This window comes from Lissotriton vulgaris, chromosome 4_1, assembly GCF_964263255.1.
Source record: "Lissotriton vulgaris chromosome 4_1, aLisVul1.2, whole genome shotgun sequence".
Taxonomy (NCBI): Eukaryota; Metazoa; Chordata; class Amphibia; order Caudata; family Salamandridae; genus Lissotriton; species Lissotriton vulgaris.
The window spans coordinates 636559220-636583712 of NC_141691.1; the positions used below are offsets into that span (position 1 = coordinate 636559220).

General features: G+C 47.7%; 1 protein-coding gene across 2 annotated transcripts in view; it reads left to right on the plus strand.

Annotated features, from left to right (window-relative positions):
• HUS1 (HUS1 checkpoint clamp component) overlaps nt 1–24493 on the plus strand; it is a 215522-nt gene that overhangs the window by 29862 nt on the left and 161167 nt on the right. For both annotated transcript variants that reach the window (XM_086964900.1, XM_086964901.1), the window contains exon 2: nt 5985–6112. In XM_086964900.1, coding sequence (XP_086821026.1) covers nt 5985–6112 — 128 coding nt within the window. The remainder of the gene's footprint in view (nt 1–5984; nt 6113–24493) is intronic.

A 24493-nucleotide genomic window follows, 5' to 3' on the forward strand; every position in this document is an offset into this window, starting at 1 on the left:
GAATTCAAGCGTATTCTTCATATTTTCTCATTTGCTATGATGTATACTTAGGCCATTCTCGGAGACTTGCTCGTGAACTTCTAGCGAGCATCAGTGGTGCTGAGGAATGGAAGAGGTGTGTATTAAAATGTTGTTGCTTGCATTAATGACTCCTTGTCCAGATGGTCTTGTGAATGGCTTTTTGTAACACTGCGACCGCAGAGAGGATTCTGAAGTTCAAACAATTGTCCTTCTGGAGCCCACCATGTATTTTTCAGGGTGCCTGTTATACATCTAGGACCAAGAGCTTTGATTGTATTGTCTTCATGTATGATTCAGGGTACAGAATCTCTGTTGCCCGACGCCCAGGATATTTTGTTGGGGGCCAAGACAACAAGTCTAAGAAGCTAAGTAATAACATAATTTATTAGTATGGGAAGTAGTATTACCAGACTACACTTTTAAGTACTCTTAGATGCTTTGGGGTATCGGTCCTGTAATGTCCTGAGTTCTACTAGTAAAAATACAAAGACTGCACAGTCCTAAAAAGATATTGGCATTTTATTTACCATTTTATATGTTTTGAGTTCAATTTAGAAAGGTGTATTAGAGTATGCAAAAGGCTACTACAGATGTAGTACTTTAATTAGTCCAAAATTCCTTTGTGAGCAGATTCTACAATGCTTATTTTTCCCCCAGAGCAACATAAACCAGTACAACAGCGAGCCTCCAAAGCTGCTTTGCTTAGGCCCTGCCAGCGGAGGTCACTCTCTCGCAGCAAATTTAAGTTTGCCCGGGAGTTCCTGTATTTCCCCTAGTTTTGCTTTTGCAGCCATGTTCTCCACTGCTTATTTCAACTCGGTTCCCTTTTCCTGGTACAACCGACCGATATCTTGCAATGAATCAGCTCGTTCCGAAGGAATGTCAGCTTAGATGTTGGGCCTATTGTCTAGTCTTTTGAAACCTGCACCCCCTAATGTGCCAAAGAGAGCTGTGAGAAGGATTCAAGTATGTTTTCTGCACTGTAAGGTGCCAGGTGACCCTACAAGGATGGAATAATCTTCAGGCATCCGCAACAAGTAGCTCGTGAAAAGGCATGGACGATAACAACTACCAGGCACTGGTCCTCCTCGATCTCTCCGCCGCCTTTGACACGGTGGACCACACCATCCTACTTAACCGTGTCAGGGCGGCTGGTATCGGAGGATCAGCCCTGGTCTGGCTCTCCTCCTTTCTGAGGGACCGCACTCAGGCGGTCCGTCTAGGCAACTTCACCTCCACTCCCCTTCCTGTCACCTGCGGGGTTCCCCAGGGTTCCTCTCTTTCCCCTCTTCTCTTTAACCTCTACATCTTTCCTCTTATCTTTGCTCTTCAGCAGCTGGAGGTCACCGTTTTCAACTATGCGGATGACCTCCAGCTCATCTTTGATCTGTCCTCCTCTTCTCTCTCGGTCACTAATTTCCAGTCTACTATGACATTCATCAGGGACTGGATGAACCACAACCATCTTAAACTGAACCCTGACAAAACTGAGTTGGTTCTTACTGGTGGTTCATCCAGCCCCTGGAACTCTTCCTTCTGGCCCTCTTCCCTCGGTCCCGCACCATCCCCCTCCTCCACTGTCAAAACACTGGGTGTCAAAATGAACAATCAGCTCACCCTTCACTCACACATCAGCTCCGTGGTTTCTTCCAGTTTCCTCACTCTTCGAACCATCCGCTCTGTATCCCGTTTCTTCTCCCCCCAGGCTCTGAAGACCATTATGGCCGCCCTGGTAATTTCGCGTCTGGACTACGCCAACGCCCTTTTCCATGGAATCCCAGCCTACAGCCTGCGTCGACTCCAAGTCATTCAGAACCAGGCGGCCAGACTGATATTTGGCCTTCCACGTTATCACCACACCACCCCCCTCCTGAAAAAACTCCATTGGCTCCCTGTGAAACAACGTTCCCTCTTTAAAATCGGGTGCATGGTCTTTCAGGCCCGTCAGGGCACTGCCCCTGCTTTCATCACCTCACTCATCAAACCCTACGTCCCCGCTAGAAATCTCCGGTCCTCCTCCAAGTCCCTTCTCCAGATCCCCCGCTTTTCGCGCAAAAAGTGGGGCGGGTCCAATTTCTCCACTCTGGCCCCTTCCTTCTGGAACTCCCTCCCTGACAACCTCCGTTCCGCAACTCAATATCTTCCTTTCCGCAGAGACCTAAAAACCTTCCTATTCAGCCAGGCCTTCCCCGCTTAAACTATCGCCCTGGTCTTCCTTCCCCTCAGCTAATGAACCTTCAGCGCCAAGAAACCGCAAGGTGTATGCTGCGCTCTACAAGTGTTTTAAATTAGAAATTAGTGAACTACTGGTTGATCTTCGTAAGTGACTCTCATATGAACCTACTAATTAGAGATATTTCTTTGTTAAATTACCATATGAATACAACAATTGCAAGCTATTTATTTGAGATGAAAATGTGTGTATTTTCAAAACTCATAAGCAGATGTTTGGAGAAAAATGGTTGAATTTCCAAAACATCTTTAACACTGATATTTGAGTGATAAATCATGTTTCCCAGGGGAGACTTATTACTCTTATTTTAAATGTTTGTGCCAGGGGTTTTGCAGCTAGGGCTGTTGGGGAATACCCATGATAAAACTGTTTTTTGTGTTACTACTGACGACCCTGCATGATTCACTGAAGTGATCAGTGCTGACAGTTTTGCATTGGGTGGACTCTAATTTACTCTTGTCTGATGTGGTCACTACACAACACTAATAATATTAGTAGCTCTTATTACAGAAAAGGTTGGAGACCCCTGATTTAGTTAATGCAGCTTACCCTCCTTCTGATGCCACTTGCTCAATCCCTGTTCCAAAAAATTAATTAAGGCCTCGAAGTATGAAAATGAGATATCTAATAATAGTATTGTTCTTTGAATTAGCAATTTAACAGGTGAAAGCTTTTTGGGTAGACCAGTATGAGCTGGAAAGCTGACTCAATGTGGCTGTTTGTCATTAATGAAGCAATGATAGCGTTTTTGTGTGTGTGTGTGTTTGTTTTTTTACCACATTAATACTTTTCTCAAATGTTGCATAGGTAACTGAGCACTGCTCTTGATCTATCCAGTCATTGACAGATTCCCCATTGGGATTAAGATAGATGGTGAATCAGCCTGAGCTGCTATTCAGGGAATTGGCGATTGCCCCAAAGAAGGAGCCTGAGCTGCCATGGCTCTTTCTTTGGGCCAATCACCAATATAAATATTATAATGTCTAAATGTGTTGGCTACCCAAAAGGGCCCTTAACATGACATAGCCGCTGCACCTTCTACAGTTTCTGCCTCATAACCTGTGCATGTTTCTTAACTGTTTTCAGGTTCCTGCTAGACCAGTCCACTTTCGGCCATTTTAAGATATTTGAAGCCTTCTTAAAACCTAACAATTAAGCGGTGTGCCTCTTCTGGTCTGTAATATATGTTGAGTAGTTACCTCAGGGGGAGACGAAAAGTTTCATATTCATTGGGCCAATGCGCAGTCTAATTTACTTGTCCCATTTGCACCTATATCGACCACCCATCTTCTTCCCCCAGGTAGTGCTCTGTCTGAGGGAGGATGCCTTCTCAGCCCCCATTTTAACATTCTTTGGCCGGCTGCCAGCCCCCACTTGCACTGGAGACATCCCTGAATTTACAAGCTGGACAACATTTGCAATCGCTTTTTTCAAATTTCCAGCATATCACAGAGGCACCTCCTGGGGATTCACTCCCAATATATGGTTTGAATTTTCCCCCAGGCGTGGATTTGCCCTGCTTTGCGTTTCCAGCTGGGTACCAAAAGAGCTGTCTGGTCTGGTTTACCCTTTTCCTGCCTTTTACCATTTCGTGGGTGTATCCCGCTAAATCCTGATGACCCCATTCAATCCTAAGCCACTCTGTAATTGAGCCTGAATCCCTGGTTGTACCTCAACTATGCAACACCCTGTACATCTTCTGTGCGTCATGTGTCTTATGCTCGGGTGCTGTACTCTGAGGGAGCCTCTCTAATATTATGCGTGCCATTATCCAGAAAGCTTTTAGCCAGTTTTCTCTGGTACTTTCTTTTTTAACTTTGTGCCTTTCTTTCTTATCATCCTCTTTCTTGTCATGGTTTAGCAGGCCCAATCCTGCTTGATGGATTTCCATCAGAGAAAAGTTAATCATTATTTTGCCAAATTGTCTCTTTAATTGACAGTGGTAAAATGCTAGCTTACCCATTTGATCTGCCATCATGGTGGTAATTACTCGAGGATGCCCTGAAGTAAGCACTAGGATGCAGGGTTGGTGTTGCTCCTGTGCCCATGTAACAGCAGGACCTATTGTGCCCTGCTGTTCCGTTCCCATGGACCCATGCGCACCCATCACTTGCATTTGTAGCACTGTTTGTACTTTTCAACCTACCCCTTTAATTTGTATGGCCTCACTTAAGCTTTCGCTGGCTCCTTGCACACACTTCTGCCAACCTTTTTGTGACCCTGGCAGACCCAAGCTTTGGGGCGGGTTCTGTGTTGTGTCTGAAGCCCCTGGTTTGCCATGCCTATTAACCACCCCTGATTTAGCAGCTAAAGTGGCCACTCGTCAGCACTACGTTATATGTGCTGTCCTCCAGTTGGATGTGCTGCTAGTTGCCATTTTTAGCAACTGCCATCACATTCTTCTGTCACTGTACGTCCGCCATTACCAATCCCCATGTGACCATATCCTATTGATGGTAGTTTTGGCTGATGAGTGGTGGCTGCCACTTGCATGCCTGCTTGCTGCTAAGGCCCAATGTTATCGGGTGTCTGGAGTGAAACTGCCAAGCTATTTGACCCTACCAAAAGTACTGTCTGTGCTCCAATGCTGCCTGGACGTATTATTAGTTGTAAATCATCACCTCTTGTTTACCCCATTTGCTCATGTATGCGTCCCCATATAGCATGTGGTACTGTTTATTGTAGTTTTGCTAGCAGCAGGGGTAACACAAAATTTGCTGCAAAGTCTCGCTGCCCGGCTTTCATGCTGTAACAGTTTATTACACCAGCTGCATGCGAAAGTGATTCATTGCTTCTGGATGTACAGGCCACCCAGTTTTGCCCTATGTGGACAAGCCATGCACTTGCTTACCATTTGCTGGTAACAGTTGCATGCTGATTGTGGTACTGCTCGCAGATGCCGCCCTATTGGCTTCAGACACTTGGTACACTCCTTTTGAGCGGTCAGCCTTCGTTTCTTGAGTTCCTCATGCTAGGTGCCTGTTTTCTTTTTCTGCTGTTCCTCCTTAAGTGCTGCTGGGTCCGCTGCTTGGTGGTTTGATGTTGGCTGTTGCTGCTACATCAGGCCGAGGGCCCATTGTGTGGTATTTCCCAGCACCTGCTTTAGGAACCACTCTTGACAATGAGTACCAGTGACTGCTCTGGCCAGTCCGATGACCTGATGAATGGCATCTGAACGCCGGCCGCTAAACCAGTCTGCTTGTCTGCTCTATCAATCCTCTGTTCAGGTTCCTTCTTCCTGGCTCACCTCAGCTGGCAATGGATGACTCCCACTTGGAATGCTGTACTCCACACTGCCCATAATGGGTCCTGCAAGGGGGAAGTTCTTTTTCGGGTTGAGGAGGGGTGGAGGGTGGACCTGGCTGACAGTGCTCCAACTGAGATATTAGTATACATATGCTCAGTGTGTTCTTCCACCTAGTCTTCCGCCTCGATGTATGTGACAACGTATACATTTGTTGAGGCTTCTGTAGATCGAAACCATGAATGTTGAATTAGTCTAACTTTGAGATTTTTCCTGGTCACTATCATCTTAATTACATTCACTGTTGAATGACTTGGGTCTTACTTATTACCTGTATCATACTTCACTGTATGTCATTTTGTCTGGTTATTTTGCAAACTGTGTTTTCTGTAAAAAAGAAAATAATACTAATACCTATCTTTCTAAAGATTACTTTATTAATTTATAATTCTTTCACTAAACCTTATTTTTCTTTTTGTCATACAGGTGTTGTAAACACAATTGCAAAACTGACAAAGTCTTGCACATTACGCCTTACGATTAGCAAATTGTACTTCATACTCACTGACAAAGTAGCCAATGGAGGAGTTAGCATGTGGTGCGAGTTATCCCAAGTAGGTGACTATCATTTTTTTTTACAATTCATATATCTATGTGAACCTTAATAGTCTGAAGGGTGACATGCTGAATTATTTTCGAGCAAAAGTAAAAATCAATTTAAAAAATAAAAGTTGTAATTTCCTTGCCTCTACATTCTTAGAGTCACTCTTCTGCTGCAGGGATTTAGGTAATTAGCCTTCTAATAATTTTTAGGAAATTAGAGAACATGTTGATCCTTTGCTGCAATTGATTCTGCGCAAAATGGATAATATGTAAATGTAATATGTGTTATTATAAATAATATACACTCTTTTCTAACGGGTGTATTTAACCTCCGAATCATCACTTTGTGAATACTATGCAGGTATCAGACTGGATCTGGTAACTTAAAAGCAGGGCTCTTGCACATTGGTAGGCGGCACCGTGAGGCTCCAGTCGATGTTGATCCACTCCAGGAGCTTCGAGCGGAACCTCATTTACGAGCCACCCATGTGTACTGTTGCTTTCTTTCTGAGCCTTCAGATGCCGATCCAGAGCTGTACTTCTATCTTTTCAAGACCCTTTTTGCTAACAAATTCCAATGTTCAGTGAAAGAGGTCACCTCCTAATGCAACAGTGTTCAAGCGGTGTATGGACTGTCTCAAACAGATTTCCGTGACAGACCCTCACGAAGTATGCCTATGGTGCCTGGGGTTATAGCATAATTCCAGGATGTAGGAAATACAAAGACATCAACAAAGGTAATGGGAGAGTAATAAAATAATGTAGCACCACAACATTATCATACAAGTCATAATTCCCCTTGGCCCACCAAGTCACCCCCATCCATGATCCGATATATCACAGGGCATCAGGAGAGTTCCGTTATCCTCAAAACACTGTATCAAAATCAGTACTTTCAATAAGGAGACAGAGCCCACTCAGATTGTCATTCCATTTCCCCCAAATATTTGCCCACTTCTTTGGACATCCTCTCCCTTCATAGACTGCCCTCTCTGCGAGGATTCACCAGCCCATGTCCTTTTCCCAATCAATGAATTGTGGTGCCATGTCCGCCCTCCACAACCATTCAGTGTTGTGCGTAGCCACCATAAATCCTAACGTCATCCATATCTGATCCATTCGGGAAAGGTCAGTCTCCTCCCAAACATTAAATAAGCATCACTTTGCAGTAGCCCCCATGGTACTCCCACATATCGTTTTCATGCATTGAGTCACAGCTTGATGTCTGGCCACAGTTTCTATGACACAATGCTGACGATAATCTTCCCATCTTTGTCATATTGGTGCATGCATGTTAACATTTATGTAAGATTTTTAGTAAGAACCTAGATCTCATAGCCACAGGGGTGGAGGGTGGGGGACCAAGGCCTCTGGTAGTGCTCCAGCAGCCTTGTCAGGTTATCAGGGAAATTATTAATCATGTTACGGTAAGTGAGGGAAATTGCTGGTCTGGGCATATAATCGGTCAATATTCTATCTTGAAATTGGGTTTTTGATTGGTAGGTTAAGATCCTTTTCAAACAGCAACCACAATCCCTATGGTGTTGAACAACGAAAGTCACTAAATTGACCTGTTCTTCACCCTCTGTTACTGTGGTAGCTTTGCCAAAAATGGTCAGGCAGAACCTAGAGGTAATGTATAAAGTATTTTTGAAGAACTAAAGTAATAAAGTAAAAACACTACACAAAATAAAAATCCTACACCAATTTAGAAAAATGGAGAGCATTTTAATAATTAAATAAATAAATAAAATGACATCAAAACAAATTCAATCTAATCAATAGAACTGGAATTATGAATTTTGTTTTTGTGTGAAAACTGTCTAAAAGATCAAAGCGCCAACCGCGAATATCTAGTTGCGTGACGCTGGGACAAAGTCAAAAGTTATTGTCGACCACAATGGAGCACTGTCCGGTTATGCGAGTGCTTTGGGCCCGGTCTCAGTTTAGCTTTGGACTTAGAAGAACTGTTGAAGAAAAATGTCTGAGAAGGTTAAGTTCAGTGGAGGCAAGGCAGCTGGTGGTGTCCAAGAAGGAGTCGCCGTAGTTGGGGAGCAGCTGGACGAAGCTGCAGCAAAAGTTTGTATTTTAAGACTTAGTCACTTTTTTGGAAGTTAAGAATCTCCAGCAGAACATAGCTGCAGGATGTAGCCAATGAGTGCTCCACAAGGCCGAATACCTTTCTGTGAGGTGCTGCTGAACAGGATTTGCTGTTCAGCACATGCGTTTTACTGGCTAAAGGTATGTCGAGTATAAGCAATCTCCCTTTGAAGGCAGCTGTGTAATGCGCTTAAAACGTGGGCCATATGCTTATGGGGATGTCTTTTTTTCCTCACAGAGTCAGTTTATACACGTGCCCAAAGAAAGGCAGACTATCAGAAATAGCGTATTGCCACCATTCTGAATTGTGGAAGCTAGGTTTGTTTTTCAAGATGAGCAGGACCACGCCATAAATAGAGTATTTGTTCGGTGTTATAAATGGAATTTTATTATTCACAGACAATCACGAAGAGTAGATCTACCATTCCATACTGAGAGAGACGCATGATTATTGAAAATATAGCTCAAATGACATCAAAACAAATTCAATCTAATCAATAGAACTGGAATTATGAATTTTGTTTTTGTGTGAAAACTGTGTCTAAAAGATCAAAGCGCCAACCGCGAATATCTAGTTGCGTGACGCTGGGACAAAGTCAAAAGTTATTGTCGACCACAATGGAGCACTGTCCGGTTATACGAGTGGGTTGGGCCCGGTCTCAGTTTAGCTTTGGACTTGGAAGAACTGTTAAAGAAAAATGTCTGAGAAGGTTAAATTCAGTGGAGGCAAGGCAGCCGGTGGTGTCCAAGAAGGAGTCGCCGTAGTTGGGGAGCAGCTGGACGAAGCTGCAGCAAAAGTTTGTATTTTCAGACTTAGTCACTTTTTTGGAAGTTAAGAATCTCCAGCAGAACATAGCTGCAGGATGTAGCCAATGAGTGCTCCACAAGGCCGAATACCTTTCTATGAGGTGCTGCTGAACAGGATTTGCTGTTCAGCACATGCGTTTCACTGGCTAAAGGTATGTCGAGTATACGCAATCTCCCTTTGAAGGCAGCTGTGTAATGCGCTTAAAACGTGGGCCATATGCTTATGGGGATGTCGTTTTTTCCTCACAGAGTCAGTTTACACACGTGCCCAAAGAAAGGCAGACTATCAGAAATAGCGTATTGCCACCATTCTGAATTGTGGAAGCTAGGTTTGTTTTTCAAGATGAGCAGGACCACGCCATAAATAGAGTATTTGTTCGGTGTTTTAAATGGAATTTTATTATTCACAGACAATCACGAAGAGTAGATCTACCATTCCATGCTGAGAGAGACGCATGATTATTGAAAATATAGCTCAAATGAAAAGTGTTCACGACATTGGCAGGTATGTGCATAAGTGCCAGTAAGGGGCACGGGAAGTTGTAAGAAAAGGGTTTTGGTCTAATAAGTTACAGTTTGTTTTATTTATATTATAGATGTGTCCAATGTGTTGAAAGTAAGATGCCCTGATGAAAGCCCATAGAGAACCCGTGAGGCTTTAAACGCGTCAGCAACTGCTATTAAATTAGCAGAAAGTGGATAAAGGATCAAAAAGAAATAGAATTGATTCAGGTTTAAATCAAAATTATCAGAACACTTAATGATATCCAAATTAAGCCATCGCTTGATTATATGTGGCACATTGGTTTGTTTTGATGTAGTCATGTTCATGTAAAGTTTCGTGCAAAATACTGTGTATGTCTAAAAAAATGTTGGTTTTGTACACTGTTGTCAGTATCAGGTAAATTGTTATGTATGTAAATATGTATATGAGTTTCGTGTGTTCCATATGAAGGATATAAAGTCCTTCAAAAGAAAGAGTTGTTAAAAATAGGGTGAATAAATAACCCAATCACCGAAAGAATATAGTGTGGTTGTTGTAAAAGCATCATATAAGTAATTAGGATACCAGGTTTTTTCTTCTTTTTAGCATATATAAGGCCCTACCAGGGTCCTGTCTATTGGCCTTCACCCCTTGGTGTAATCATGGGTTGTTTTTGGCTTTCTGGGAAGCTTTAGCACCACTTCCTAGGGTCCACGACTTTGTGGTTGCCCCTTGGAGTTCAGGATTCGCCTCAGGCTAGGTCCATGTGCAGGTTTCAAGGCTGTTGGAACTTGTTGTGTCTCTGAATCTCGCACAGGAGGTCCGAAAACTAGCCCTTAAAGTCACTCTGTTAGCCCTGGGATCAAGCATAAAGGCTAGCCTCAAGCAGCAGGGCAGTCTTTCTGGGGTCCTTAGCAGGTCCAGAAGTGAACTGAAAAATTGGTCTGAGAGGCCAATATTTATACCTGGCTTTTGAAGTGAGAGAAATTTCTAGACTCTCTACCCCCTCCACCCCGCCCCCCTTTGTCTCACTGTCTGGGAAGAAGTCACAACGCCCAACTGCCACTGTATTCAGAGTCATGTGACCTAGAACACAGGATCCAGGCTTCAAATGGTTAGAATAAGAAGATGGCAACTTTCTAAAAGTGTCATTTTCAGAATTGTGAGTTCAAATCAAATTTTACCATTGAAGAGAATTTTAAATTGGAATTCTGTAGAGACCAAACATGACATTTCTACCTGCTCTGAATTCTAAATGATCACTTATTAAATGTGATTAGGTAATCCAATGTTATCCCATGAGAAAGCAAGTCCTTATAGTAGTGAAAAAGTTATTAGGGAGTTTTTCACTGCCAGGACATGTAAAACTTAAAAGTACATGTCCGACTTTTTAAATACACTGCACCACGACCTATGGGCTGTTTAGGACTTACCTTGGTGGTCACATGTACGTATTAAAATATGAGGCTTAGTCCAGGGAAAAGGTGTATTTGGCCAGGTAGAATTGGCAGTTTAAAACTGCGCAGAGCTGCAATGGCAGGCTTGAGACCCATTTTAAAGAGCTACTTAAGTGTTGCAGATCCAGTAGTAGCAATTCATTTACAGGTTATGGGTACATGTTGTGCCACTTTACTAGGGACTTGTTACTAAATTATATGTGCCAATCAGCTGCAGGCCAAATTTATCATGTTTTAAGGAGTGAGTGCAAGTTCTGTAGTACTGGTTAGCAGTGGTAAAGTGTACAGAGTCCTAAGGCGAACAACAACACAATTTAGACATTAGATGGGGTGAAGGCAAAAAACAAGTTTGAGGATGACCAAGCAGAGAGTGCTAGGTAAAACAACGACCTGTGAATGCTCCCAAGATTAATCCAAAGTCCATAGAGGACTGTGAGGTTAAGCTGTATGTCACCAAACATTGTAAGACTCAACACCATGACATTCCTACGGCAGATCATTGTCCTGCTCGAATTCTTCAGGAAGTCCAAGAAGAAGCATAACAATTCCAAGCAGTAATATACACCTTCCAGCCACTCACAATCTCCAAAGATGGCACAGGAGCGTCATTGTGCCACCCGGTCTTGCTGATGATATCCATCAGCGCTGATCACACATCTTGTCATGATGTGCCCCAAATTCCCAGGTCTGTTGGTGACATTGTAGCAAGTAGGACCCTTTAGTGATGCCATGCTGCACATTTTGAGCACTTTGCCGCCAGTTCCTGTCAGTGTTCCTCGGGGCCCCAAGGACCCACAGTGGGTTCCAGTCGTATGATGAGGACACTGGTATGACACACTACAAAATGCCAGTGACCTGGGTACTTCTCTAGAAACTTTCTTTGTTTCTACTTCTGGCCTGCCACCTTAGAAAGCATCTCCTTTGCTGTTGTGTTGCAGAGAGTGGCAGAAGTACTAAGCCTACTAGTCCCTGCTATGTGTGTGAAGACTGATGTTCTAACAGAGGTGCTCCTGGCTGATCAAGTACCTATATAAACTCTAATACTATTTAATAAGGCCCTCAGGAATACCCCCCTAGCCAAAACCATATTCTAGACCAACAGTTAGTAAGCAGGTTCTTCCATGCCAATGTCTAGCACCAGTCTACCCTGATTTTTATACACAACACCCCACACCTTAGAGCCTGATGGTGCAGGCATCCAAGGGTAACCTTCCTCACCACCTGGTTGTGAGAATAGAGACTACTGGCAAGCACATCTTTTCCCCTACAAACTTTTGTGACTGAGGCTGCGGCTCACAAAGACCACGCCCAAGACACCAGGGACAACGTGCAGCTGAGTCCACCGCCCCCCCAGCAACTGAAAATGCTCTTTACTTTGACCTTTCTAGAACACAGCGCTCCGGTTGGAGGCTGTATCCGATTTTTCCTCCAGAATCAGTAAGCGACCAGACAAGTGAGTCCTCCAAATTGTATGTCGATCTACATCCCTTTATTTCTTTCCACTTTGCTACACCATAATCAAGGAAACTAATGGCAGACCATCTTCCCCTCTTACAGCAGGAAGTATGGACCATTTTGGCCAAGGAGGCCATAGAGAGGGTTCTAGCATCTGAAGTAGGAACTGGGTGTTACTCCCGCTACTTCCTGGTGCTGAAGAAAAGCAGAGTGGTTGGTTCTATTTTTAATCTCTGCCCTTTAAATGCCTTTCTGTGGAAGTACAAATTAAAGATGTCCGGGTCGTGGCTGTCCTAAACCCTGTAGACAGGATGGTGGTGTTGCACCTGTGAGATGCTTATTCCCATAGCTTACTCCTGAAGGCTCACTGGCTCTACCTGCGGTTCACAGTGGGCCAAGAGCAATTTCAGGTTGCAGTGCTCATTTTTGCCTCACCAGTGCCCCTGGCGGTGATGGTGGTCACAACACACTTTTGGAGGTTTGGGGGATACCCTTCTTACCCCACATAAGCGATCAGCTGTTGAAAACAGACCTGCCTTAGGTAGTCGTTAGCCACCTCCACACAACAACAATCACTCATACGTTTGGGGCTGGCTATCCACATCCCGAAGTTACACCAGGCTCCTCTGCAGGCTCCTCCTTTCTTCTGAGCCATTCTGAATGCAGTACAATTTTGTGCTTTCCCCCAGAGCTGAGAGTCCAGGACAACCAGCTCAGACGTCAACCTCGCTAGCGCCGAGCACCTGCACTTCCAGATCCACACCGACCCCAAGACCACACTCAGAGGCACCCTCCTCTACAGGCCACCAGGACCCCGTGCACAATTCAGTGAAGACATCACAGACTTTATCACCCCACACGCCCTCCCCTCCGAGGACTACATTCTATTGGGAGACCTCAATTTTCACCTGGAAAAGAGCAACGACCGCAACGCCACCACCCTTCTGGACAATCTCGCCAACCTCGGACTTAAACAACTTGTTAATACCCCTACTCACTACGCAGGTCACACACTCGACCCCATCTTCACCTCCAGCAAACATATCTCCTTCAGTCACACCACAGTTCTCCATTGGACGGACCACAGCTGCGTTCACTTTACCTACAAAAAGACCACAACCCACAACCTTCCTCAACCTACTCTTCGAAGAAACTGGAACAAAATCACCATCGACCAGATTACCTCATCGCTTCTTCAAAACCCCCCCGCCTACTCCTCGAACCCCAACCAAGCAGCCATTAACCTCAATCAATGGCTAACCAACAGCGCCGACATCCTAGCACCTTTGAAAAAGCGTCAAATCAAACTAGGCAACTAAAACGCATCCTGGTTCAACGATGATCTTAAGAAATCCAAGAAACTCTGTCGCTCCCTTGAGAAGGCCTGGAAAAAAGACCCAAACACCAGCACCAGGGACGCCTTCAAAAACGCCACCCGCATACACCACCAACTGATCCGGACTGCCAAGAAAGCCGCATTCAAAGACCGACTAGACAACAACGCCCACAACAGCAAGGCATTATTCAACATCGTCAAAGATGTTACCAACCCCACTGCCAACTCCAACGACATCACTCCCTCTCAAACCCTTTGCGACTCCCTAGCTTCGTTCTTCCATGACAAAATCGCAGACATCCACAACAGCTTCGGCAACCAACCCGGAGACCAACCCACACAACCTTCTGCTGTACCTTCACCCCCCTTGAACATCCTTAATGACTGGAACCCAATCTCCACGGAGGACACCATCCGACTGATGAACTCCATCCACTCAGGATCCCCCACAGACCCATGCCCTCACCACATCTTCAACAAAGCAGACTCGATCATAGCACCACACCTCCGAGACGTCATTAACTGCTCCCTCAACTCTGCCACCTTCCCGGAAAGCTGGAAACACGCCGAACTCCGCGCCCTTCTGAAAAAACCCACAGCTGACCCCACCGAACTCAAAAACTACCGCCCCATCTCGCTCCTTCCATTCCCGGCCAAAGTCATCGAGAAAGCTGTCAACAACCAGCTCGCCACCTTCCTCGAAACCAACAAATCCCTCGACTCTTCACAGTCCGGCTTCCGAGCAAAACACAGCACTGAGACCGCACTCATCGCAGCAACAGACGACATTCAAACTCTACTGGACAATGGAGACACAGTCGCCCTCATCCTCCTCGACCTCTCCGCAGCCTTCGACACAGTCTGTCACAGCACCCTGCTACAACGCCTCAGAAACATCGGAATCCAAGGAAAAGCCCTTGAATGGATCACCTCGTTCCTTGCCGGAAGAACTCAGAGAGTCCGCCTCCCACCATTCAAGTCAGAGGCCTCTGAAGTCATTTGCGGCGTGCCACAAGGATCTTCACTCAGCCCCACCCTCTTCAACGTATACATGAGCCCCCTCGCGGCCATCGCACACCAACACAACCTCAACATCATCTCCTATGCTGATGACACTCAACTGATCCTCTCACTCACCAAAGACCCCAACACCGCCAAAACCAACCTACATGAAGGAATGAAAGAAGTAGCCGAGTGGATGAAGCACAGCCGTCTGAAACTGAATTCAGACAAAACAGAAGTCCTTATCTTAGGTACCTCCCCCTCCGCCTGGGACGACTCTTGGTGGCCAGCGGCCCTTGGAAAAGCACCCATCCCGACGGACCACGCACGGAACCTGGGCGTCATCCTGGACTCCTCACTCTCTATGACCAGACAAGTCAATGCCGTTTCATCATCTTGCTTCAACATTCTTCGCATGCTCAAAAAAACATTTAGCTGGATCCCCACCGAAACTAGAAAAACGGTCACCCACGCACTGGTTACAAGCCGACTGGACTACGGAAACACCCTATACGCCGGTACCACCGCAAAACTTCAGAAAAAACTCCAACGCATCCAGAACGCAGCAGCCAGACTCATACTAGACATCCCACGTAAAGACCACATTTCTGGTCACCTGAAAGACCTGCACTGGCTCCCCGTCAATAAACGGATAACATTCCGCCTCCTAACCCACGCACACAAAGCACTTTACGAACTCAGACCCGAATGCCTCAACACACGACTCTCCTTCTACACCCCCTCCCGCCAGCTGCGCTCTTCCAACCAAGCCCTTGCTGCTGTACCTCGCATCAACAAAACCACCATGGGAGGAAGATCCTTCTCCTACCTGGCTGCTAAAACATGGAACTCACTTCCCATTCACCTTCGCCTCAATCAGAACCACCTAGCATTCAGAAAGCAACTTAAAACGTGGATATTCGACCAGTAATTCCCCACCCCTCTTCAAGCGCCTTGAGACCCTCTGGGTATGTAGCGCGCTATATAAATTCATTGACTTGACTTGACTTGACTTGACTCCTGCTGTTGCAGCCTCTGTCTTGAATCTGTGTGAATACCCTGAGTCTGCTGGGATTGTTGGCCTCTGGCAACCTGGTTGTGAAACATGCCAGATGGCATATGCTAGCTTTGCAGTGGGATCTAGTGGGCACAGCACCCTGTGAATCTGATGGATTGTGTCCATATTTCAGAGAAGACTGCAAGAGACCTGCAGTGATAGCTGCTGGATCTCAATTGGGTCTGAGGCAAACCTCGCTCCTTACCCAACCCAGGTTTGACATTGATGACAGATGCATTGCTTCTCGATTGGGGATGCCATCTGGAAGACGTGAGAATAGGTTGTCTTTGTTCTCTGGCGGAAGCTCGACTCCACATTAGTTAGCTGGAGTTCATGGCAATTTGCTTATTTGCTTGGTATTGAAGGCCTTCCTGCCCACCAGGAGAGGAAGGTTGTTGTGGGTCCTCGTGGATAACACTACAGTCATGTGGTACAGCAACAAGCATGGCAGGGTGGTTCCCTGGGTTCTGTCCCAGGAGGCTTTGTGCCTCTGGAAGTGGCTGGACTGCCAGGGAATGTCTCTGGTGGTGAACCACCTGGTAGGATCTCTAAATACCATGACGAATTAACTCAGCCTTGGACACTTAGCTGGCCATGCAGCTCAGTTACATCTGTAGGTGGCACAGGGCGTCAACGTCTTCCATCAATGGGAAAAACCCCAGCTTGATCATTAAACCACTGCCGAGAACTTGCTATGTCAGCTGTTTGCAGGTTGATGTTCCCAAGAAGGCTCCCTCGGTGACTCATTCGGCTCAGAGTCTAGTTCAGGAACCCTGTATGCTTCCTGCTCCTTCCTTCCTTACCCCGAGCTCTGAAGAAGATCTTGGATAACAGTTCCCAAATGATTCTAGTGGCACTAGATTGGGGCTGGAGAGTGTGATATTCAGAACTCCTGCGCATTAGCGTCTGGCCTCAATCAAGCTATCGCTTTGGGAGGTTCTTCCGTCACAGCAGCAGGCCAGCGTGCTTCACCCGTGCCTGCTCAATCTGCATCTCCCTGTGTGGAGATTGAGCAGTGGCGTTGACTGCATTTAACCTTCCTCCTGAGGTCGGTGATGTAATCTTGGCGACGAGGCTACTTTGTAGGACATTGGTCAATGCCAGCCATTGGGACAAATTGGTTACTTGGTGCAGCATCTGCCAAATTGATCCTCTGCATGCAAAGTTTTCTGATGTTTTGTTGTCTGTTTTATCACTGGCCCAGCAAGGGTTTATAAACACCATACATCTAAGACTCCCATGTTTCATGTATCCTATTCTTGGGTTCCTAAATAATTTTAATGGTACGGATGGGAATTTCCCAAACTTGATAACTGCATCCTTTTCTTACTCCTTGCATTCTCTCCCACACACAGTCTCTCGCAAACAGCTCAGTAAATCTATAACCCTTTTTCTGATCTAAGTAAATAACTTGATGCACAAGCTCATATGAGAAAGCCATGCTAGTACATCCTTGCCCGCAGAGTACATCTCAACCTAGTCCTTCTGGGTTTGGAGAAGAGCGAGGGGATTCTCAGCAGTTTCACAGCCGCAGGAGCTCCAGGAACTGTGGACATTTTCAGGGCCTTTGTTTTCAAGTGCTCTATCTCTATTGCTTGCGTTTTGTGTATCTCCTTTTCTACTTGCTCCTTCTCCTTTCCCCTCTCTTTCTTTTTTCTACACTTAGTTATGTGTCCAGCATATGTCTCTGAAAGTACTTTCCTCTGTAAGTTCGCTAAGTTAGCTTTCTCAACCTCCAGCTCCTGTTGCTGCGTCTTGAGTTAAATGTTCTCTCAGGTTCAGGAGGTTTCTGGACTGGATAAGGCCCGTTGGAAGGAAGCATGGAAAGGCTGTCAAACCCTCAGGGGCCACAGCTAATGATGCCCAAGGCACTTCCAAGAAGAAACTGGCAAGAGTTTTTGCCCAGGTGAGCCTGGTGCTGTTCCCCACTAGGTCACCTTCTAGGAGGAGGGGACACAGGGCCGCCTTGTTTTCAACCAGAGAAGGGGTGGGGCTCCCCAGTACACAACCTCGGCATTTGTTACTGCTAGGCTCCCCAAGTTGCTAGGGAGGGTGGGCACCACCACCCTTGCCACCCGCTCACCATGCCTTCACTCACCCTTATTCATGCTGCCTCAAAGGCCACCGCCACTTTTCTGATTGTTCCTCATAGAGAAGAAACATGGAGAGCAGCGAGGAAGACCTGCTTGCTACCATACCTCTTCTGTAGCCCCTGCTCTCATGGATCAATCAATCAATCAATCATAACACTTGTATAGCGCACTACTCACCCGGAAGGGTCTCAAGGCGCTTGGGGGAAGGGGTCCGCTACTGCTCGAACAGCCAGGTCTTGAGTTGTCTCCTGAAGGCGAGATGGTCCTGGGTCAGCCGAAGGTGGATGGGGAGGGAGTTCCATGTCTTGGCCGCCAGGTAGGAGAAGGATCTGCCTCCGGCGGTGGCTCTTCGGATGTGTGGTACGGCGGCGAAGGCGAGGCTAGTAGACCGTAGCTGGCGGGTGGGCGTGTAGAAGGTCAGGCGGTCGTTGAGGTACTTGGGGCCCAGGTCGTGGAGAGACTTGTGTGCGTGGGTGAGGAGCCTGAATGTGATCCTCTTGTTGACAGGGAGCCAGTGCAGGTCCCTCAGGTGGCCGGAGATGTGGCTGCGTCAGGGGATGTCCAGGATGAGTCGGGCGGAGGCGTTCTGGATGCGTTGGAGTCTTTTCTGTAGCTTGGCTGTGGAGGGTGTTTCCGTAGTCCAGTCTGCTGGTGACGAGGGCCTGGGTGACCGTCTTCCTGGTTTCGGTCGGGATCCATCGGAAGATCTTGCGAAGCATGCGTAGGGTGTGAAAGCATGATGAGGAGACGGCGTTGACTTGTCTGGTCATCGAGAGGGAGGAGTCCAGGATGAATCCTAGGTTGCGTGCGTGGTCTGTTGGCTTGGGAGCGGTGCCCAGGGCTGGGGGCCACCAGGAGTCGTCACAGGCGGAGGGCGATGGTCCAAGGATGAGGACTTCCGTCTTGTCTGAGTTCAGTTTCAGGCGGCTGTCCTTCATCCACTCGGCGACGTCTTTCATCCCTTCGTGCAGGCTGGTTCTGGCGGTGTCGGGGTCTCTGGTGAGGGAGAGGATCAGCTGGGTGTCGTCGGCGTAGGAGATGATGTTGAGGTTGTGTTGGCGTGCGATGGCAGCAAGAGGTCTCATGTAGACGTTGAAGAGGGTGGGGCTGAGTGATGATGCTTGCGGAACGCCACAGATGACTTCGGTGGCCTCGGATCGAAACGGGGGGAGGCGGACTCTCTGTGTTCTACCGGCGAAGAACGAGATGATCCACTTCAGTGCCTTCTCTTGGATGCCGATGTTGCTGAGGCGTTGAACTAGGGTGCGGTGGCAGACTGTGTCGAACGCTGCAGAGAGGTCCAGGAGGATGAGTGCCGCTATTTCCCCGTTGTCGAGCAGGGCTCGGATGTCGTCGGTGGCTGCGATGAGGGCGGTCTCGGTGCTGTGGTTGGCTCTGAAACCGGACTGCGAGGGGTCGAGGGATCCGTTCGTCTCGAGGAAGGCGGCAAGCTGTCTGTTGACGATCTTCTCGATGACTTTGACAGGAAAAGGGAGGAGCGAGATGGGGCGGAAGTTTTTGAGGTCGGTGGGGTCCGCTGTTGGTTTCTTCAGTAAGGCGCTGAGCTCGGCATGCTTCCAGCTCTCCGGGAAGGTGACAGTGTTGAATGAGGTGTTGATCACGTCCCGGAGTTGGGGTGCGATGGTAGAGTGGGGCGTGTTGAAGACGGGGTGGGGGCAGGGGTCGGTCAGAGATCCGGAGTGGATGGTGTTCATCGTACGGGCTGTGTCTTCGGTGGTCACCGTGGTCCAGGTGCGGAGGGTGGCGGTGGGGGGCGTTGGTTCGACGGTCGGGAGCGTGGATGGTGTGCCGAAACTGTTGTGGATGCCGGCAATCTTGCGGTGGAAGAACGAGGCGAGAGAGTCGCAGAGATCTTGTTAGGGAGTGATGTCGTTGTTGCCGCTGCTGGGGTTGGAGAACTCCTTGAAGATGGTGAAGAGTTCCTTGCTGTCGTGGGCGTTGTTGTCCAGTCGTTCCTTCAGTGATTTCTTCTTGGTGGTGTGGATGAGCTGGTGGTGCTTGCGGGTGGCGTGTTTGAGGGCGGTCATGTTGTCAGTAGTCTGGTCGAGGAGCCAGGCTTTCTCGAGGGTGCGGCAGGTCTTCTTGGAGTCCTTGAGTTCGTCGGTGAACAAGGAGGCCTTCTTGCTTCTGGGTCTGCTGGGAGGGTTCTTCAGTGGTGCGAGGTCGTCGGCGCAGGCGGTCAGCCACTGCATGAAGTTGTGGGCTGCTTCGTTGGGGTCCGTTGTGCTGGCGGGTGGGTTCTGGCTGAGGGAGGTGGTGAGCTGGTCGGCGGTGATCTTGCTCCAGCTTCTGTAAGGAACCTGTTGCGGGTGGTGGTGGGTTGTGGTTCTTCTGAAGCTGAAGTGGACGCAGCTGTGGTCGGTCCAGTGGAGTCCGGTGGAGTGGCTGAAGGTGATGTGCTTGCTGGATGAGAAGACGGGATCAAGCGTGTGGCCGACGTAGTGGGTGGGGGTGTTGACCAGTTGCTTGAGTCCGAGGTTGGCGAGGTTGTCCAGCAGGGCGGCGGTGTTGCGGTCCTTGTTGTTCTCCAGGTGGAAGTTGATGTCCCCTAGGAGGATGTAGTCGGCAGAGGGGAGGGCGTGTGGGCTGATGAAGTCCGTGATGTCTTTGCTGAATTGTGTGCGTGGTCCCGGGGGTCTGTCTGATGCCTCTGAGGGTCGTCTTTGGGTCGGTGTGAATCTGGAAGTGGAGGTGCTCGGCAGCGGCGAAGGTGTCGTTGGAGTCGGTCGTGATGCGGCTGGTGTTCTTGTGGACGATGGCGATGCCTCCTCCGGTCTGGTTGACTCGGTCCCTCCTGATGATCTTGTACCCGTCCGGGATGGCGATGGCGATGTCGGGGGCTGAGGAGACGTTCATCCAGGTATCCGTGAGGAAGGCTATGTCTGGTGATGTTGTGTCGAGGAGGTTCCAGAGTTCCACGGCGTGTCTGTGGACGGAGCGGGTGTTGAGCAGGATGCACTTGAGGTTGCTGCTGGTGCTTGGCTTGGCGGGTGCGGTGCAGGTTCGGAGGCAGGTGAACTTGCAGGTTCTGCAGGTGAAGGGTCCGTGAATGCGTTTCTGGGCGGCCCGGCAGCAGGCGGGGTTCCGGCCGGCATTGAGTGTTTCAGGGCGGCGGCGTCGTAGGTCTGTTAGGTCGTCTTGCAGCGGTGGGGGCCAGGGGTCCTGGCGCTGGGCGCGGTCCAGGCACGGACGTGCGCAGACGGGCTGGCCTTTGGCGCGCCTTCTGCGCACAATCGGCTCGCCCGCTGCGCGTCCGCACGGTGGCCATTTAAGGCTAAGTGGGAGGGAGGAGCAGCTGGGAGGTGGGAGCGGGGAGGACACGGAGAGAAAGGGGGCGTGGCCGCGGGCTCACGGCGGCGGGAAGTGGGGAGCAGGGCAACCAGGGGAACAGGCAATACGGAAAACAAGCACAGGATTAACAAGAAAACAAAGTACAGTAGGGGAAAGACAGTGAGGCAGTACAAGCAAGGCGAGCTGGGGGTGCAACACACGGAGCTTGGGAACAGTCTGAGACTCTGTTGCAGTTCCCTGGCCAGCAGTATATCAGGCGTCCTTTCCCCTCCTCACTGCTGGGCAGCTGCCATCCTGGAGTGTACCAGGGCCTACTTATTTCCCGTTGAGGGGACCAGAGCAGAGGGCTCTGATTGCCAGTTGAGGGCCTGCTGCCTACTTCTCAAACCCTCGCAAGCAATATCTTGCTCTGTGGGGCCGCTCCAGTTACAATGTTGGGCGATTCCCAGCAGACCCAGCCAAAGACCAGGATCACAGTTATGCCATGTTTTCTTGCGTGGTCACACCCCCACTCAACCATTCAGGCCTTTAAAAGCACCATACATGTAAGTCTCCCATTTTTCATGCATCCCTTTCTGGGGCTGCTTAACATTTAAATGGTATGGATGCAAGTTATAAATAAATAAAATAAATAAATAAATACCCAAACCTGATAAATGCATCCTTTATCTAACCCATTGCATCCCCTAAGGCGCACAGCTCTCTCGCAGCAGGCCCAGTAAGCATATAACCCTTCTCCTGATTTAAGTACATTAGCTTGGTTCACAAACCCCTATGATAAAGGCATGCTAGCACATCCTTGTCTCAACCAATTCCTTCTGGGTGTGGGGAAGGGAGGGGGATTCCCACGGTTATTTGCAGCTACAGAAGCAACAGGAACTGTGGACATTTTCAGGGCCTTTGTTTTCAAGTATTCTGTCTCTTGCTTGAGTTTTGTACATCTCCTTTTTCTGCTTGCTCCTTCCACTTTACCTTTCTCTTTCCTTTTCTCTCTTCGTTCTGCGTGTCCAGTTTATGTCTCTGAAAGTCTTTTGCTAAGTTTGCTTTCTCAACCATCAGTTCCTGCTGCGGCTAGAGTTACATTTCCTCGTGGGTTTAGGAGGTTGCTGGTCTGGATGAGGCCAGGTGAAAGGAAGCATGGAAAGGCTGTCAAACCCTGACGGGTCACACCTAATACTGATTCCTCCTGTATCTTGCTGGGCGACTTAATTGAACTTATGGTAGTCTCAAGCGTATAGACTCAGTTAAGTTCAGGGAGACTCATGTGACCACAAAAGTTCTCCTCTGTTGACTCCTATTGCACACAACATGGGTGTTGGCAGCTTATTCTTGTTTTCGAGGTATCTATTGATATTGAGGAAAGTAGCCTGTTGCCCCCTCTGTGTAAGTGAAGTCCAGAATTTTGAGGCAGATTGGGGACCTTTCCTATGTGTTTGTTCGAGTAAAGTTGATCACAAGCATTACATAAAGTATCTCTGCTTTACCCTTTGCAAACCCTGGAGCCACTATGTATAGTAGAGGCTCGTGACCATTGTTGCTGCATCATGGGTGTTGCATTCAGTTTTAGGACTTGCTGTCAGTATTCACAAACATTTATTTCATTGTAAAAATGGCATTTGCAAGATGGATGCTGCCCACAGAGGATAACCGCATCCTCCACTGCTTCCCCTGTTCTATCTCAAAGGAAGGTATTCCACATAGTTTCCTGATAAAGTAGCTACCTTGAAGGTGTTCCTGGGCTGATGAACTTGGGGTGATGCACTCCATTCTGGAGATAGGACAGACCCAAGACTCCTATTCACGAAGAAACGCTGACGCAGCCAAATTAAATGACCATTTGAATTTGGAAGGTGCACTGTATTTGGATCTGGATGAACCCTGTTGATGTTGGTGCATCAAGAGTTTAGCCTTGCTGGTTGCCTCCTTGCTCCAGGCTAGATCTAAGCCGGAAGGCCATGCTGAAATTCAGCTGATTTTTGGTGCTTATGCTGACTTTAGCTGCTTGGACGTTGCAGCTAGCCTAATGTGACCAGTAATGTATCCAAAGAAGTGATTGATGGAATGCTTAAATTAATCTCAACCACTAGTAATTACTCAGGACCGCATCCCAATCCATCATTATTTTGCACACTATGTCACATCAGTTTGGACCCAGCTGTATGCAAATCAGTCTTGACCCTGCTCTAGTCTGAAAAGTCCAGCCTGAACTGCTAAGCCAGGTCCTCCCTGAACTGGAACACAAGCAACCCAGGACCAGTTTTGCCGTAGCAGCTGGGTACAACTTGGTTCCAATGACTGTGTCCACAGGACGGATGTCAGGGCATACGCATTCCACTTTGGGTGACACACTAATGTATACAAAAAAGTGATAGGTGGAATGCTTTAATTAATCTCAACCACTGATAATTACTCGGGCAGCATCCGAATCTATAGTTCTTTTGCCACCATGTCACCTCAGTTTGGCCCCAACTATTCGCAAATTGGTCTTGACCCAGCTCCAATCAGAACAGTCCAGTCTGAACTGCCCAATCAGGTCCTTTCTGAACTGGAGCACAAGCATCTCAGGACCAGTTTTGGCATAGTTATGGACTCATCTGGTGGGTACAGCTTGGTTCCGGTGACGGTGTGTGCATTCCCGTCCCACTTAAAGCGACGCTCTAAGGTATACAGAAAAGTAATTGATGGAATGCTTACATTATTCTCAACAACTGGTAATTACTTGCACCGCAATCTAATCCATCATTATGTTGCACATGTTACATTTGTGGACTCTGCTGAGTCCTTTGTGTCTGCGTTTTCAGGCTGTGTATGCCTCCATTTTAACGACACATTTGAACACTTGAGACACTGTCCGCTCTCATTATAGGCCCAGAAATATTGTGTGCCATTTCCTTTGATTGTTGCTTGTTTCTGTTCTGTTTTAGATCCTCGGAGCCCTCTAAGGTAGCTAATAGTAATGTTAGTTAATAGCGCTAATGGCTTTTTAGAAAGTAACGTTGGTGATAGGGACACTATTCTCCCTTTGTTGCAGTATCTTGAATAAACATAGTTATTGTTCACAAACATTGCTTGTTTGCAAACACCGTTTAACTATGCCACATTGGGCCTTTTTTTAGGTCTCGTGTGACAGTGCGCATGTGCTGTTGCTGCAAGGGTAGTGCTTACAGAAAAGGTCCTGTAGCTCACCCATTGCTTACCGTTTGTTGACGGCATTACCACTCTTCTTTTCTTTTTCCTAACTGGCCAGCGCAAGCCTGACATCACTTTCTTTCATTCTGGAGCTCATGGA